Below are 17,219 nucleotides of genomic sequence, written 5' to 3'. Positions count from 1 at the left end.
AATTATAACATAAGAAAAATAGATTGGGAACTTTTCGAGAAAAACCTGTGCTTACCACAAATTGATGACTACGACGACCTAGATAAATTGGTAACAGATATAGAAAATAAAACAAAGAAATCTCTAGACGAATCAATTTCAGAAGTCAAGACAAAGAAAAAATATAATGACTTTTGGTCCCCAAAACTAGAAAGACTAAAGAAGATAGCAAAAGCAAAAAGAAAAAGCTACCAATCTACAATAATTCCTATACTTAAAGAAAGAAGACTAGAAAATTATAGGATAGCGAAACAAAAATATACAGAGGAATTATTAGCTGCTAAAAAGAAGAGTTGGGAACTATTTCTAAAAAATAATATAGAACTAGATCAATGGGGGCTTCCCTACAAACTAATCATGCAGAAAATTAACAACATAACGCTAACTACACTAAAGAATAATGATAATTCATATACGAAAACAAGAGAAGAAACTATGCTTAAACTGTCAAATGAATTCTTTCCAAGAGATGACGTAAATGAAGAAACAGATCAACAACGAAAACTAAGAGAAGACTATAACCAAATTATCAGGAAAGAAAATGAAGACGAAATAGACCTAGTAACAAATGAGGAAATCGAACAAATAATAAAGAAATTGAAATCAGGAAAAGCCCCTGGATTAGACGGAATAAAAAATGAAATTTATAAAAAGAAGAAAGATATATGGATACCTTATCTAACTAAATTATGCAATACTCTACTAAGGAAGAGGAAATTCCCGCTTTCTTGGAAGGAATCAAAATTAATAATATTAATGAAAAGTGAAGATAGGGACCCAACAGATGTAAGCTCCTACAGACCAATATGCCTCCTTCGGAATATTTCCAAAATTTATGAAAAAACAATAGTTTCCAGACTACACAAATATAGGAATATTGAAAGAGATAACTTGCAATACGGCTTTAGGAGGGGCAAATCAACCGAGGACGCTCTAAATGCTTTTGTGTACAACATTTTGGATCGCAGGAGCGCAAAAAAGTACGTATTAACCTTGTTTGTAGATATAGAAGGGGCTTTCGACAATCTGTGGATCCCCTCGCTGGTACGAAGACTAAAAGAGCTAAAAATACCAGAATACCTAGTGAACACAATAAAAGATTATTTTCAAGACAGAAAAATAATAATAAAAGAAGAGAATGGGGATATTAGCATTAATACACAAAAAGGATGCCCACAGGGATCTATTCTAGGTCCATTGATGTGGGACATTGAATTCCAGCCATGCTTGGAAGCATTAAACAAAAATAAATGCGTAGATAGAGTAATAGCCTTTGCAGATGACCTAGCAGTAATAACATCAGCAAACACAAGAAGGGAAATAGAAGAAAACTCAAAAGAAATAATAAGAATATTGCAAGATTGGAGTTCAGAAAGTAAACTAAAATTATCCAAGAAAAAAACCAAATATATGATTTTCGGAACAAAACTGGCAAGGGACCCAACCATCAAAATTGGAGAAGAAAAAATAAAAAGAGTAAGCGAATTCAAATATCTTGGCATTCAGGTAGATGATAAACTAAACTTTGGCCATCACATAAATTACATTAGTGATAAAGGACAGAAAGTTACCAATAAACTAATAAATATAGCAAGTAATAAATATAAGCTTCCACGAAAAATAATAAAAATATACCACGACTCAATTTTAGGGGCAACTATGAATTATGCTGCCAGCGTTTGGGCTCACAGGTTGTTAGAAAACAATGCACTAAAACTGAAAATAGAAAGACCGCAAAGAAACATAATGATCAGACTAAGCGGGGCATTTGGTACTACTCCCCACAATGCACTAGCTGTATTGTTGGGGTTAAAACCAATGCATTTATTAATAATCCAACGGGCGGCAATGTATTGGTTTAAAAAAGGAAACAAAAGTAGGGTACAGGACCTAATAGGGAAAGAAATAGATAACATACAAGACATAGAGCAAGTAATATTAGAAAAGTGGCAACAAGACTGGAATAACTCAGAGAAGGCAAGAAGAACACATAAATTAATTTCAAACATAAATGAAAGACTAAAATGGAACCATTTTGAACCATCTGCAGGCCTTGTCCACTTCCTCACGGGACATGGGCCCTATGGCCAATATTTTCAAAGGTTTGGCTTAAAAGAAGAAGGGAACTGTGGTTGTGGTGAGTTTGGAACTCCGGAACACTATATAATGTGGTGTCCCCTACTAGAAGACCGAATGAACGAGAGGAACAATATAAGAACAGGAAGATTAGAGGATATTATTAGCGAAGAGGAAGACTTTAATGTGCTGAACAGAATTACGGCTGAATTTTCCGAACGCAGCAAAAAACAATATGAAGAAAGGAACCTAGCAAACAGAAACCAATAAGAAATTAATAGATATATGAATAAATTAGTTTGAATGTGAGAACGTGTGTATGGGGCGTTCCTTTCGGACCGGAGGCCTCCTCCAGGATTGCTGGTATTCCGCATGCCCCGGAAGGAAGCGCGGGAGTAAAAGTGAGCTCGACACATCCCCGGACAGACCGGATTGGAACTCCGGATGCGTCGGGCCGGAGTGAATTTCGTGTTTCGGTGGTGGGTTATCGTGCATTCTAATATACAGCACATTAATATCTCATAGAATTAGGAAATGAGACAAATGAACTCGGGTAAAAGAAAACAGTGACCGTCCGCGATCTTGTTGCGTACGCGCCGCTTTCGGTTCCGGTGCACACGGCGGTGGGACACAACTGACCAGGGCCCGCACTAAGTGCTCCGAGTGGGTCCTGGACCCCAAGCCGTTGTATTGGGGACCGTGGACATGCGTAAAACAACCGAGGAACATATATCGAAAACAAAATCATCCTACATGAGATAGACAAGATTTAACGAATGCACAAAAGGAACGAAACAAGTGTAATGCGTGTAGTGGAATTAGTCGTTAAAATGTGTTTCTCACACAGGAGTGTGATAGTGTATTAGTGCAATATTATAATTACCAGTGTGGACAGTGCTTAATAGTGATAAGTGAAGTGTGTGTCTAGTGATTTTGTAGGAGAGTGTGGTAAATTAATAAAAAACATACAGGAGAGAATCAAATTATGTACAAGGTGAAAAACCTAATCATACAGGGAAACCTGAACGAAATGAAACAACGAAGAAGAGGGAATACTGCATGGATGAGATAAGTATAGGCAAAAAGCAATGAATGATGATATTTATGATAGGATGAATGTTAAGCTCGACTTGAGACAGAACGTAGAGTAGATAAGTTTGATTAGATAAAGAAGACTTGATAATCATTCGAGAATAGTAGTTAGTAGTAAGGATTTGCTGTTTTTTTTTCTTTAAATTTTATTTTGTTTTGTTTTGATTGTTTTCTCTGTTCAATGTGTTGTGGTTCGCCCTCGTCCTTGTCCTTGTCCTTGTCCTTGTCCCCGCTCTAAAAAAAAAAAAAGGTAAATGAATGATGAAATAAAGAAAGAAGATTGCAATGATGATAGCCCGTTTCGGTTTAAATCTTCAGGTGCCGAAACCGAAGAGGCGCGTCTGAGCAATCAAAAAAAAAAAAAAAAAAAAAAAAAAAACCTCCCTTGGCCCGCCCAATCCCCAGATCTCAACAAATTGAACATCTGTGGTCCGTCTTGGAAACACGACTCCGGCGACGATTTCCACCTCCATCCTCTCTCACAGAACTGGCCGATGCCCTGCACGAGGAACGGCGTAAAATTCCACTTCCTATCATTCACGACCTCTATGCCTCCATCCCACGTCGCATCAAGGCTGTTCTGAAGGCGAAAGGTGGCCCGACACCATATTAATCTGGTAAGTTGCAATTTCGTTCAGGTGTTTCCATTTTTCTGATCACCATCTGTATATATATACAGCCGCGGATCCAGGATATGATCAAGGGAGGGGCTAAACCATAGTTTGCCGCTTTATACAATGTAAAGAAAGTAGGACTAAAGCCCATCTTATCCAATGTATATCTGAGCGTCAAGGAGGGCTACAGCTCCTATAGCCCTCCTATTTGATCCGCGCCTATATACGTATATGAGTGAAACCGAAAGTTTTGCACAAACTCCGGGAAGTGACTCGTTAAGACAAAATGTCCGCGTCGTGTAAGAGTGGCAGGGTTACCAACTTGGAATCGAAAATGGAATCGTGACAATTGTAATGGAACAGAAAGATGTGCACGTACTTCGGGAGATGATTCGTCACATCAAAAGAAGACAAAAAACCCTTTTGCATGTTGTCAAATTCCATGTCGTCTACGAGCAAATATATATATATCATAGATAAATTTTGAATTTGCACGCTCGGCGATTTCTATCAGTACTCTAGCCCCGCAGGGTCATTATTGGCACTAGACCCCGCGCACAGCTAACGCCGCCTCTGACTATGAAACTAGCAACAGGACACTGCACTATGATTAGTGAGATATAATAACCTAAAATTACTATTAACGCTTAAACTTTAAATTCTTGAATTGGTGTATTCAGAGTTGTAATTTAATTCCTGTAATCTTGAAGCTGCTTAATGAATGTTTTACTAAAACTTCTGTATAATTTTGAAGCCTTTTTAAACTAAATGAGTGATTCTTATGCCGAAGCTTTACGATTTCTGTCTACTTACCTGAGGTTCCTGATGTGAATATGTGATACCAGATAACAGGGCTGTCACGATGCGTCGACACTCCACTGACCAACGGGCAATGACAGTTCATTCAGCCCTGCGTGCAGTATTATTATACGGATCCGTAGTATAAGTAGTACTAGTACAAGGAGTAGGAATCCGGGTTAGAAGCCCCGCAGGGGTTGGTTGGGTTCTGTTTTCGACATAAAATGGGCAAATTAAAGATTTGCCCAAATTTTTCTGTATATTTTACAATGAAATTGGATCCGTATAGTAAAACTGTATTGAGCTCTGAAGAGAAGGTACCCGGTAATTCAACGAAATGGTTGATTATTTATTAACTACTGGCTTTGCAGACAGTGTAAGATTTTCCTGATAAACGCAGTGGTAATTACGCTTGAATGAGCAACTCTTAACAAGTAGAATAATATGAACACTCAACGACAGATTAATACCTAGAAGAGAGATTATTATACACAACAAAAAATACGTATAAAACCATTACACGTCTTACGGTCCACTATTGAATGTTAGCACAAGATATAGGCCTGTCTAGACCCTACTTGTATTTGGCGATAGAGGTTTGCACGGGCTCGAGCAGAGCCCACGGGCTTAAGCCCAACCCGGCCCGCGGGCCGGACTGGGGCTACAAAGCATATATCACTTCGGGCCCGGGCCGTAAATTTTTAAATAAACAACTATATTTTTCGGGCCTAACTTTTAAATATACCGTACAACGATATTTATTGGACCGTTCTTTCTGCAGAACTTTTAAAGCACAATTGCAAAATTAAGCCGCTATTTGCTGTAAATAAAAATACGATTTTGCATTATTTTTTAAGCTTCTGTAATTCGGCTTTATTTCGGGTTCATTTGATTATCACACGAGCTCGGACCTAAATGTTAAAACATCTTTCGGACTTGGGTCAGTCCTCACATTATAAATTCACGGGCCGGGCGAGACCCGGGCTAAACATTTCGGCCCATGCAGACCTCTATTTAGCGACACCAACAGCATATGAAATTAGAATACATTTGTTAGCTCCTTCGTTACTTGATTATCATTTATTACATTGAATAAAATTTTTGTCATCGATTTACTTCTGGTTTTTCCATTCAGTCTTTCTAAACTATTTTTGTCCAAAAATCCTATCTGCCTCTGTCGGGTAGGAAACTCCCCTTGAACAGTGTTAAAATTTTTTTAAAAATTATTCTTATTGAATTATCTTGCTTCCTGAGATCCCAACTAAAGTTATTGTCCTGAGTAGCGATATTCTACGAGGCGCATTCGGGAAATATCCTGCAAATTGGTCATTGTGCGTGAAGTAATGGGAGCAGCGCTGCCATCTTTGCACAGACGTGCGCGGTAGATCAGTCTGCATCCAGCCGTGGTAGAGTGAAGGTTGTCTGATCACTTGTTCCACTTTTGTAGCGTCTCAAAATGTGTGCTGCAATAGAAAACTCCGCCAAGTGTGAGGTGCGAGCTGTTATAAGTTTTCTTACGGCAAAACAATATCAGCTATTCATCGGGAACTTTGTGCTATGTATGGACCAAGTGTGATGATGAGTGAAGGAGTTGATCGTTAATGGGTTTGTTAATTTCATTCATGACGAAGACCATCAGTTGTCAGTGATGAACTCGTTCAGAAAATTGATGGAGAAGTGCATGAAAATCGGCGTTCCACAATCTCTTCATGCATATGAAGAAGTGCCTATGATCTCAGTGCTTTAGTGATGATGAGGAGCTGAAAGATGCTGTCACAGTCTGGCTCAAGGCACAAGCGGGAGATTTTATGCTGATAGAATTTCTAAGCCAGTACAGAGATATGATAAGTACTTGAATTCTTATAGAAACTACGCTGAAAAATAGAACAAAGAAATAGTTTTCAAATGTATATAAAAATTCTTCTTCACTTTGGTGTTTCTTTCTTACCCAATCGGACGTTACTTTCCGAATGACCCTCGTATTATAGTCAGTAATAACAGGTGTTGTTGATTCAGTCTATTCTCTTAACAAGAAGATAACAGTATTTAACGATACGTTAATTTTAAAAGCATTGAGTGTAAATCTCATATACTGTTAGTGTTTAAAAAGGGCGTTTAAGTTCAAACAGTATGCACAGGGTATGAGAAAGTTATAATCACACAAGCTGAAATGATATTTTAAATATGGAAGAGGAATGAAAAACAAATATAAATAATAAAACATATATTTATTATAATTAATACACTTTTTTAATTAAAAAAATATGCCAAACCTCATAACAAATAGTTATTAGACACTTTTAGAACATAGAAGTCTTTGGCTAGCAGAGATTATTTCTTTAACAGGTCATGGTTGTCAATTTTTAGAGAGCTGGTAAAGTACATCACTAAATGTAACTTGATATTTACAACAGTAGTAATATTCTTTATACTGCTGAAATGCATCAGTAATTCTCCCATTACTTTCTATACAGTATTTTGAGGACAAAAAAGTTCAAGGCAACAAATATTTTTCCTGCTTTCAAACAAATATACATGAGATCTGAGATAAGGTACTGATTATTATTGCTCATATATTGTAGTTAGCGCTTCTGTTCTTGCAAGTTCTGAATCTTCACTTCTGCTGCTGGACAATCCGGCGCCTTTTGGACAACAAACACCAACGTAGCTGAAATTAAGAAAAACAAAATAACTAGGTGTACAATAATTGCAAATTTGGTGTGAAGCCATCGATCTTTATTGATAATTTTCCGTTTGTCGGTGATTATTCCTCAATGGTAATGTGATCCCTAACGACACTCAGCACGCGCTCTGGAATCGTCATGCTAAATTTGGTTAAGGGCCTTCACTACAGCGAAATTAAACTACCGTTAATTTTAGAGTTTTCCTATAATATCTTCAAAACAAATAAAAAATATTCGAAAAGCAAAAACGTAGTGAATTAGATAACACGATCTTGCATGTGATACTTTTTACCGCAATTCACCTATCTGCTTTTGGTATGTCACTATTTAGAGAACCTGCAAAAAAATATTAAATCTACCTACAGTTGCAAATCGAAAGCAGATAGATGAGTTGTGATAATGGTATCATATGCAAAATCGTATTACCTAGTTCACTACGTTTCTGCTTTTCGAATATTTTTTATTTGTTTTAAAGATATTACAGAAAAACTCTAAAATTTACGGTAGTTTAATTTCGCTGTAGTGAAGACCATTAAGAACGATTCAGGCGTCTCGGAGGAGTATCCAATCAAACAAATGCCTAAGTCGATTAAAGAACAGCTTCACTTTGAAAAATCGTGTTCGCAGAACAAGACGAAAAGGGTTTCGATCTATTTCTAGTACTGAAAATTCTATTTTTCATTGTTTACCATGAGCATTCGCGCTTTATATGCTTTTCTAATGTCTAGTCCAATGAAAGAGAGATTAGAGTGAAGGCGGAAAACGCTTAAGAGACCTCATCCCGGCAAAATTAAAATACCGCTAATTTTATAGTAATTATGTGATATCTTCAAATAGATAAAAGATAATTGAAATGTGAAACAAGAGCGCCCTAGACAATATTATTTTGCGTGAGGTACCGTTATCACAAGTCACCTAGTGGCTTTCCGTTTTTAGCCGTTTAGAAACGCGAAAATGAATGCCGATTTTCAAAATGGCTCGAAATCGAAAGCAGATAAGTGAGTCGTGATAACGGTATCTCATGTAAATTATATAGTGTCTAGAGCGCTCTTGTTCCACATTTCGATTATCTTTTATCTATTTGAAGATATCACAAAATTACTGGAAAATTAGCGGTATTTTAATTTCGCAGGGATGAGGCCTCTTAATTGGTTGCAGAAAACAATTTCTTGCTACCTACGACCGCTTTTACTTTATAGCGATGACCGTTAAAACTGAAAGGAGTCGATTTTTCTGCCACAGGAAACCGCTTTTCACTACCTATTACAGTTCTCTATTCTATAGCGATCAACGATAAACTCTAAAATGGTTTACATCTGAAACTTCCGGTTTGAATAAGGTTTAAGAGGGATGTTTCCTATTTATAGAGCTCTAAATCGGTTTAAAAAACGCTTCTCGCTATCTCTTTAGGTCTAACATTTTTGATCAGTATAGATCAACATTGAAACCGAAAGTTGTAGGGCACCTCTATTGCTTTACAATGTTGCTAAATGTTGCATTCCGATGAATAATATTTTTGTTGCAGAAGTTATAAGTGAATTTTCATTATTTTGATAACATATCTTGTCTGTCGTTTAACTTTTTTTCCTATAATCCAATGAAATTCTCACTGTTAGTTACAATTAGTGTGAAAGAGTTTTAGAGTTTTACAAGGTTTACACTAGGTTTGGTAATATCTATTGTGAATTTAGAAGGCTCTGGAGTGCAGTGATCATTACAGATTTCTTCCGTGGGAACTTTCAATACACAGTGGTAAAAGTAACACTGCAAAAATACTGGTATCGCACGTTGAGCACGAACTTCGTAGCTCCAGAGGAAAGGATTCCTCCCGAGCCATACCTGAAATCATTACTATCGGAAAGAATTTTATACTTCACTTGTGACATAGTGAGAAAGTGTCGAATTAACTGTAACTACATTCAAGTCATGAGAAGAAATAAAATTCCTTGACAGTAATTTACAGAAATACAAGCTTAAAACTAACTGTTCAATTTTCTTTTAAAAAAAATGTGCAACTAAGTAAGGACAAGAATTGTTTCAAAACAAAAATGGTAGAGTAATTACCAAATAGCTAAAGGTGACGGCGTTTTCCATTGAATATATTTTTCGTTACAGTATATCACTGTATTGCTGTGTCAAGGATCCTTTTGATTGCAATTTCATATTTCCAACAGCTGTCTTTAAAGCTTTAACAATTTTATGAATGCAAATCAAAATAAAAATTTAACGATTCTTAAGAATTAATCGATGTTAATATCTTAATTTTAAAAGTAATCTCTTTAAGTTAGTGCCGTATGTAAACGAGGAGTTACGGACTTTTAAGCACATTTCCTTTTTTTTTTTTTTAAAAAAAAAAAAAAAAAGGAACATATCGTCCCTTTCCGGCATTAACGCAGTAAGCGACATTTTTTTCGAAATTGACTTTTTTGCAGTTTTTGGCTCAGAATTTTAAGGCGCATCGAATGGTCTAATCGCCATGTTTCTATCTTTAACCGTTGCCAAGATAGCTATGTCGCTTACACGGGTGTACTTAGACTTGCTGGAGGCAAAAATGTCGTATGTAACACTCAGGCCTTTGTATTTACGGCATAAATGTTTCCGATGAAACGAAGAAACTAACTTGTAGTCTAGATTGTTTCAAACACCAAATTATTTTCGTGCTTGGAGCCAATAAATGTGGTATGAACATGATTATTACCACATTTTATGGCAAAAGTGTAGTAAGCGACAGATTGAAGTTGGTTCTGAGTCGCTTGAAACAATTTTGATGTAATGATATCAATGACTTCCAGTATTTGTTACAGTTCTATTTACCTGCTAAGAACAAATACTTTTCCTTAAAGCAATTTTGCTATCTTAAAAATATACGTAAGAGGCTCTCAGCCTCACTTCTGAAATAAACGGTAATATTGTTATAACTACTTACTGCTATTTTACTTGCAATAATAGTGCGTAAAGTCGTATAATACATTTTAAGGTTTCATATTTCGGCGAAAACTTCCGAAGCTGCTAAGCGTCCAATTTACACGACTTCAGAGCTCCTATTGAGAAAAAATAGTGTGTTGCGAGCAAGTAAGGGGGAAGGAGTTAAGAGGTTCTACGCTTGGCGTTTAATACATTTTTCCCAGTAGACTGAAAGTGACAATTGTATTGACCATGCAAGAGGAAAACAATGGTAAGGTTTGAAGCAACTTTTAGCAAGTTTTCAAAATGATTGTTTCCGTTCCATTTACTGTAGGGTTTCAGATATCATTTTTTTTTTTTACCATCATTTCACTAAATAGTAGGCTAAAATCAATAATTTCGTTTTCATTTATAATAAATATAATAATTTCAGAACTTGTCAATAAAATAGGAACAGAAATTCCATAGTGGGCCTGGTGTGTATTAAATAGTCGGTGTTATTTTAATGTTTTCAGGGAGAATGGTAAAATTATTGTACATATGCATCCTTTTCAGCAATAGGTGGGGGCAAGCAAATTTATGTTTATTTAACCTTAGCACAACAACGCTTCTGCGAGTTGAATTAAAATCCTAAACAACAAACTATTCGGCAGACTATCCTACAGACAGTACATGCAACGGCATTGTGTGAATTACCTAACGATGGTAATTGTTGTCGGGCAGAAAAGAAAACTTAGGTGTAAATAGGTGTAGCTTAAGTGTAGGGGAAGGTCGTCTGGTATCGGACACCTTAGCTTTTTTTAGTTTGTCATGCTGAAAAATAGCTATATCAAATAACTTAATGCACAAAATGATACCTTGGTATCTTACACACAACGTGTTAAAGATGACTTGATAGGTAAAAACTAATAATATATATTTTTGTCAAAAAATGAGAGGAGCACAAATTAGCGTTCTTAAAAAGTGGAGGGTGGTATCGGACAAACATAAAACTATAGAAAATTAGTCTTTTGAAGCTATTTAATAACAGAACAAATTGTAAATATTAGCTGTTTTAGCTGTTTACTTACAGGAGTTCTTACACACAAAATAGAGTTTTATTACGCTTTGAAATAGAGCCTAAAATAAGAGTAAAAAATATATCTTATAATTCTTAGTCTCATCAAGAGTTGTTATTTTTTATTCTGACATAAATCACAATGATAAAATAGTCTGACTTCAAAATTTTGACATTGATCATGTACCAAGTTTTTACATGTATTGCGCTGTATCCACTCATCAAAAGATTCCCCGCAGATTATAATGTTTAGTTTTTCAGCAAGTTTATAAACTAGTTTTAAAAATTCTGATATTCTTAGTGGCATTAGGCTAGTTAAGTATACAAAGCCTTTACATGATTGTATAGTATTTCTTCTTGGTCTACTAGATGTGCCTTTGTTATCCTAGCACCGAAGCTTAGCTGTTACCTCTTTCCCTTCCAACACGATCTTCTAATGTGCTCTAAGGAACACCAGATCTAGCACTGGCCGCACGTGCTTCTTTGGAAATAACTTTGTCCATGGCTAACTTCATATTTTTTTCATTCTAATTGCCACGTATTTTCCCCATGGTTTCCTGAAAAGGTCAGAAACGATTAAAATCGTCAAGTTTACTTACCAGTGTTGTGTCCGATACCACCCGATTCTCTTTTGTCCGATACCAGCCGAAAGACTTGTAACTTATGAATGGCTATCTACCAGCTTGTAACAACACGAAGGCAAGTATACGCCTAAATTATAATATATATACACCCTAATAAATGCTGTGATAGCAGTCATATATCAATACATTTACTTTGTGAGAAGTTGCAGGCACACAAATCTATCTCCGTGCAGCTGATCACTCGCAAAAATACAAAAACCTTGAAGCACGAGATACACCGTTCATCGGACAAATCCACTATGGCGTGAGCTTAGCTAGTTCATTTTGATCAATTAACTGTATGCTTGACAGGTGCCGCCTTAAGCAGGAAATAACGAAAACTGCTTTTGTCCGATACCACCCGCTGTCCGATACCAGACGACTTTCCCCTAAATAGCGGGCCTACGGGGCATAATCGTTACCTAAACCAAAGTCTAGAAAATCCCTAGAAAAATCAAAATTCATGAAAATAATTATGATTTTTTGACATTAATTTCTACCAGTTGCATCCACTTCCACAAATATTTTAATTGAAGTCAGAAATATACATTTAAACTGAGATTTTGTTTTTCCTATTGAGTAAGTTTATATTAAGAACTATTATAAATTATTTATTCATTGTTTTACAGTTAACTTTAGTATGTCAATCAATGTGATGGAGCATTCCATAACCCTACATGACCGTATCCATCTTAGACTTTCCTGCTAGGATCGATACGCCTATGATCTCTGGGAACTACTATCAACATACATGGGTTGATATTCACCATAATGGACTGAAGATTTTTTTAAGAATATCAATGGGTCTTAGAAGTTTAAATTTTGCCTTTAAAACGTTTAAAATATCGTTGAAAAGCCGGACATTTTTCTGCTTGATGAACGATTATCAAAGTTTCGTGAACATGCTTTTCAGTGTTTAATAAAGTTCCTGTGTACAACTGGATAAAAGTCAAGGTAAAACATGAACAATCACAAAAAGTGTGTTCTAAACGTCCTATCACTTAAATGGAAATGTGCAGAACAATATACCCGTTTCACACACTGAAAATAACGTAGGACTTCAATAATTCATTTTTTAGGATGCCTCTATGTGTGCATGTATTTTATGTTTGTCCACTAATATCTTCGAAAATTCTTATTTCAGCGCAGCTTTTTCCATTAGGTAACACTGTTCAGCTTACGGCATGGTGAAAGAGTCGTTAAAATTCAGTAAACATGTTATATAAAATATTCCTATTGTTGGCAAGTTATTAGGAATGATTATTTTATACACTAAGACTAAACGATCACTACATTAGGGACACTTTATCTAATAGCGTGTTCATTCTGGGTAATCAAAGCATTTAAACGCTTATGAATAGATTCCTCAAGGTATACTCCTTGTATTCTGCAGTTTCAGTCCAAGCCATCTATGCTGCAGCAGTTCCTGCAAGTGGTGCACATTTGGACGATGTGCAGCACATTGCACAGAACATCACAGCATATTCCATACATGCTTAATAGGGCTAAGTCTGGCAATTTTGGATATCATGGTAGTATTGAAAACTCATTTTCATGTTCCTCCAACCATTATGTAAAAAGAGCAGCCCGATGACACCTTCCGTTCTCCTGCTGCGCTGCTCTCTTGGACTTGGAGGTATGGGCCATGAAAAGTTTAATCGAGTAAGAAATACTTGTGCGTCACTTCCCAGACCCAGACAATAAACAGCACCACCACTGTCCTATTGAATTACCATGCTGCAACCCGGAGACGTATACTCATGCTGTTTCCAACAATATAATAGACATGGTTCAGTGAAAAGCGGGCTTACCACTGCAGATAACCTTCTTTCATTGATCCATAGTCCAATGATCCCTTTGCTTTTGTTCATGTCAGCCGTATGTTATTTCTGTGTTATTGTAATAGTGTTGGTCTACGCCTGTTATCCTAACCGATGTAAGGTATGTCACATTGTCATGGTTGAAATTTGTTGTAGGGTTTATTGGCCCACATTGTACTGGTGCGTCAATTCCTCCATTGACATACGCCTGTGGTGAGATACCATAGTGCTATTCGTTGTTCATTTTCTGCTCACCGCACGTACCTGATCCAAGTGTGATCGCTTGGCGGGTGACTGACCGTCATGAGCACTGTTGGTAAAATCTTGACACTGTAGCGCTTGAACATCCCACAAGTACGACTGTCTCAGGTGTACTGGCAAGAGTCATTTGTGCCTCAACAGTTTGCGCCAGTCAAAATTTACTTACAAAATTTTGTTTGTCCATAACGGGCATCAGCTGCATTCTATTACGTTCGGTAGCCGTCCGCTTCTTCTATGTTACCTGCTCATGACGTGGAAGTTACGTGTTATCGATATTTGATGGCGGTTATTCCTATTGTAATGATCGTTCTGTGCATATAAAATCTAGCTGTTAAGAAAGGTTGCTTTTAGTAACTAATTAGCAATGTCAATTAGTTGTGGTCTTTAGGAAACTAAGGGTCAGGCCGGACAAGAATAGAGGACAAGGATGTGGAAAGCCAGCCGCTCTGGCCTTACAGAAGTGCCGTCCCGCCATTCACCTGTTAATACTGAAAAATATCACGAGGATCCTCAGTTTGGATGACTGGCTAGAACAAGGTTCGTGCTCACGTTCGACCTATCCAATGCTGTTTGGCAGGCAGGCAAGTTGCCCCTACTCGTCCGGCCAGGTAACAAATTGTCAATGTTAATTATATAAAAATTAAACCGATTTCAAAGAGCGTGATAAAAATAGCAGAGCAATGTTTTCCTAAAGCTTCGACTTACACTATCACGTGCTAATACTTATAGCTGACCTTTTAGGTCAATGGAAATCAAAGCTACCTAAATTATTTAATGGATGTAAGATTTCTGCCAACTTCAAAAGTCAGATTTATTTAGTAGACAGGAGGTACTATTAGTCAAAGCTTTTAAAACTATTACTTTGCACTCCACTTACAAAAAAAATATTACTTCTATCACATTTTAGGTCAGTTCATTTTTTGCTATTTTCTGCTTTCCCGTGGAAGGAAGATTTTAAATCTAATCAAACAGCAAGTTGAAAAACAAGTCATGAAGCCTAGGGTACCAAACGGGACATATTCCAATATAGTTAATTGTTTGAAGAGTGAGATCATGAAAATTGGGGCTGAAGAAAGGAAGGATAACCCAAACAGGCATCAGAAGAGGGAAGCAGTGGAAGATACCCTAAACCCGGATGAGAACAAGGCTGAAGAAGAGGAGAAAAACCCAAACCACCTTCAGAAGAGAGTAGCAGTAGAAGATACCCTATACCCGGATGAGAAGAAGGCTGAAGAAGGGAAGAAAATCCCAAACAAGTATCAGAAGAGAGTAACAGTAGAAGATACTCTAAACCCGGATGAGAAAAAGGCTGAAGAAAGGAAGAAAAACCCAAACAAGTATCAGGAGACAGTAGCAGTGGAGGAGATTTTAAACCACAATGAGAAAAATAATGAAGAAGGGAAGAAAAACCCAAACAAGCTTCAGGAGACAGTAGCAGTGGAAGAGACACTAAAACAGGATGAGGAGAAGACTGAAGAAGGGAAGAAAAACCCAAACATCAGGAGACAGCAGTAGAGGAAGAGACCCTAAACTCAAATGAAGAGGGAACTTTAGAAAAGAATCGAGAAAGAGATGAACATTATTTCGCTGAGAAACGAAACTTGAGAAAAAGAACAAATTTGGGACTGACCTATTTAGACTATTTCTCTGACTATGATATCATATTTAACCAGGCTTGTCCTTCCGAAAACTCAATAGATTGGTTGGACAAAACACCAACCTCATCAGATGAATATACCTAGGTATATTATATGTTAAGAGAAAAAGGGTTTCAGGAAATTCAGCTGGATAATCGAATTCAGGTGATGGTTGCAATGAGGAAAGCGGTGATAGAAAACGGAGGAAGATTGTAAGTAGAAAGATTACTTTTACACCAGAAAAGAACATAGTAGGGAAAAAGGGATTGAGAATTAAAAAGAAAACTATTCAAAAAGGGAAAAAAGATTAAAGCAAAGTGACCAAGCTTACAACAGAAACAGGCAAGAAAGAATGGAGAAGAAACAAATACTGTACAACCAAACAAATGCAAGTCTTGTCCAAATAAATGTTCTGATATTACAGAAGAGAGGCGCCATTCCTTATTTAGACACTTTTGGTCTTTAAAACTGAATGATCAAAGGAATTGGATCTTGAGAGCAACCAGACAAGTTTCAGTGAAATGAAGGAGGATTCATGGTGAGAGCCCAAGTGCATCATCTTTTCAGTATGTTATTAACGAAGATAAAAGCTATAGGAGAGTTTGTCTTCAATTCTTGCTCTCAACATTAGATACCTCACAAATGTTTGTGAATTACATTGTTACACAATCCAATGAAGGCTCAGGAAAACCTGATGGTCGAGGACGCCACTCAGTTCACCCCAATGCGACATCCGAGCGAGATGTGAAGCTCGTTGTTGAATTCATTCAGACTTCCTGTAGTGCCTTCCCACTATTGTAGAAATAAAACAACACGACTATATCTTCCCGAGGATCTCAAAAACGTCACTTTTCTCTATACGATTTACTCACGTCGAATGAACGAAGAAGGAAATATTCCTATGAGTGAAAGAGTTTTTCGTTATATATTTAACTCAAAATTCAACCTTGGGTTTCACAGACACAAAAAGGACAAGTGCCAGAAATATATCGCCTTCACCAACAAGACAGACGTAACCCAAGAAGAGAAGGCTGATTACACGCGACATATTGTAGATGAAGAAGCAACTAAGGCTCGTTTCAAAAAACAGCAGAATGAGGGGTAGTCAGGAAGGAACACTTGTCGCGAGTTTCGATTTGCAGAAAGTTTTGAGCGTGCCTCATGGCGATTCCATGCTTTTGTACTACAGACGAAAGTATTCCGTATACAATCTCTCGATATATGAATCAAAAAGCAGAACAATTATGTATGGGGTGAGAGCAAAGGTAAACGAGGTTAGAATGAAATCGCTTCTATTCTTTCGAGATATATAGATGTAGTGGACGAACGAGGTAATGTTTCAACTGTAATCCTGTATTGCGATAACTGTGCCGGTCAAAACAAAAATAGAAATATTTTGGCCATGTTGAAATATGAACTTGAAAAATCCAAAAAAATTACAACGAATCCATATCAATTAGTTGGTACCAGGTCACACACATATCCCTGTGGACAGTGTGCATAGTCAAATTGAGAAAGCATCTCATAATCAAAAAAATGAAAGTCCATCCGAGTGGATTACCGTCATGAGAATGGCAAGAACAAAGCAACATCCATGAATTATGGGAGCATAGT

At 36.9% G+C, this 17,219-nt stretch overlaps 1 protein-coding gene across 1 annotated transcript in view; it reads right to left on the bottom strand.

The window, feature by feature from the left end:
- Positions 1–6,852: 6,852 nt before the first annotated feature.
- LOC145693618 (inter-alpha-trypsin inhibitor heavy chain H4-like) overlaps positions 6,853–17,219 on the bottom strand; it is a 148,490-nt gene continuing 138,123 nt past the window's right edge. Inside the window, exon 16 of the mRNA XM_081769773.1 lies at positions 6,853–7,287. Within this exon, the coding sequence (XP_081625899.1) occupies positions 7,182–7,287 (106 nt within the window). The 3' untranslated portion in view covers positions 6,853–7,181. The remainder of the gene's footprint in view (positions 7,288–17,219) is intronic.

Source organism: Thermobia domestica, chromosome 8 (genome assembly GCF_964235325.1).
Source record: "Thermobia domestica chromosome 8, izTheDome1.hap1.1, whole genome shotgun sequence".
Lineage (NCBI taxonomy): Eukaryota > Metazoa > Arthropoda > Insecta > Zygentoma > Lepismatidae > Thermobia > Thermobia domestica.
Note: the sequence above shows the minus strand (reverse complement) of the source record. Positions and strands in the feature narration are given on the sequence as shown.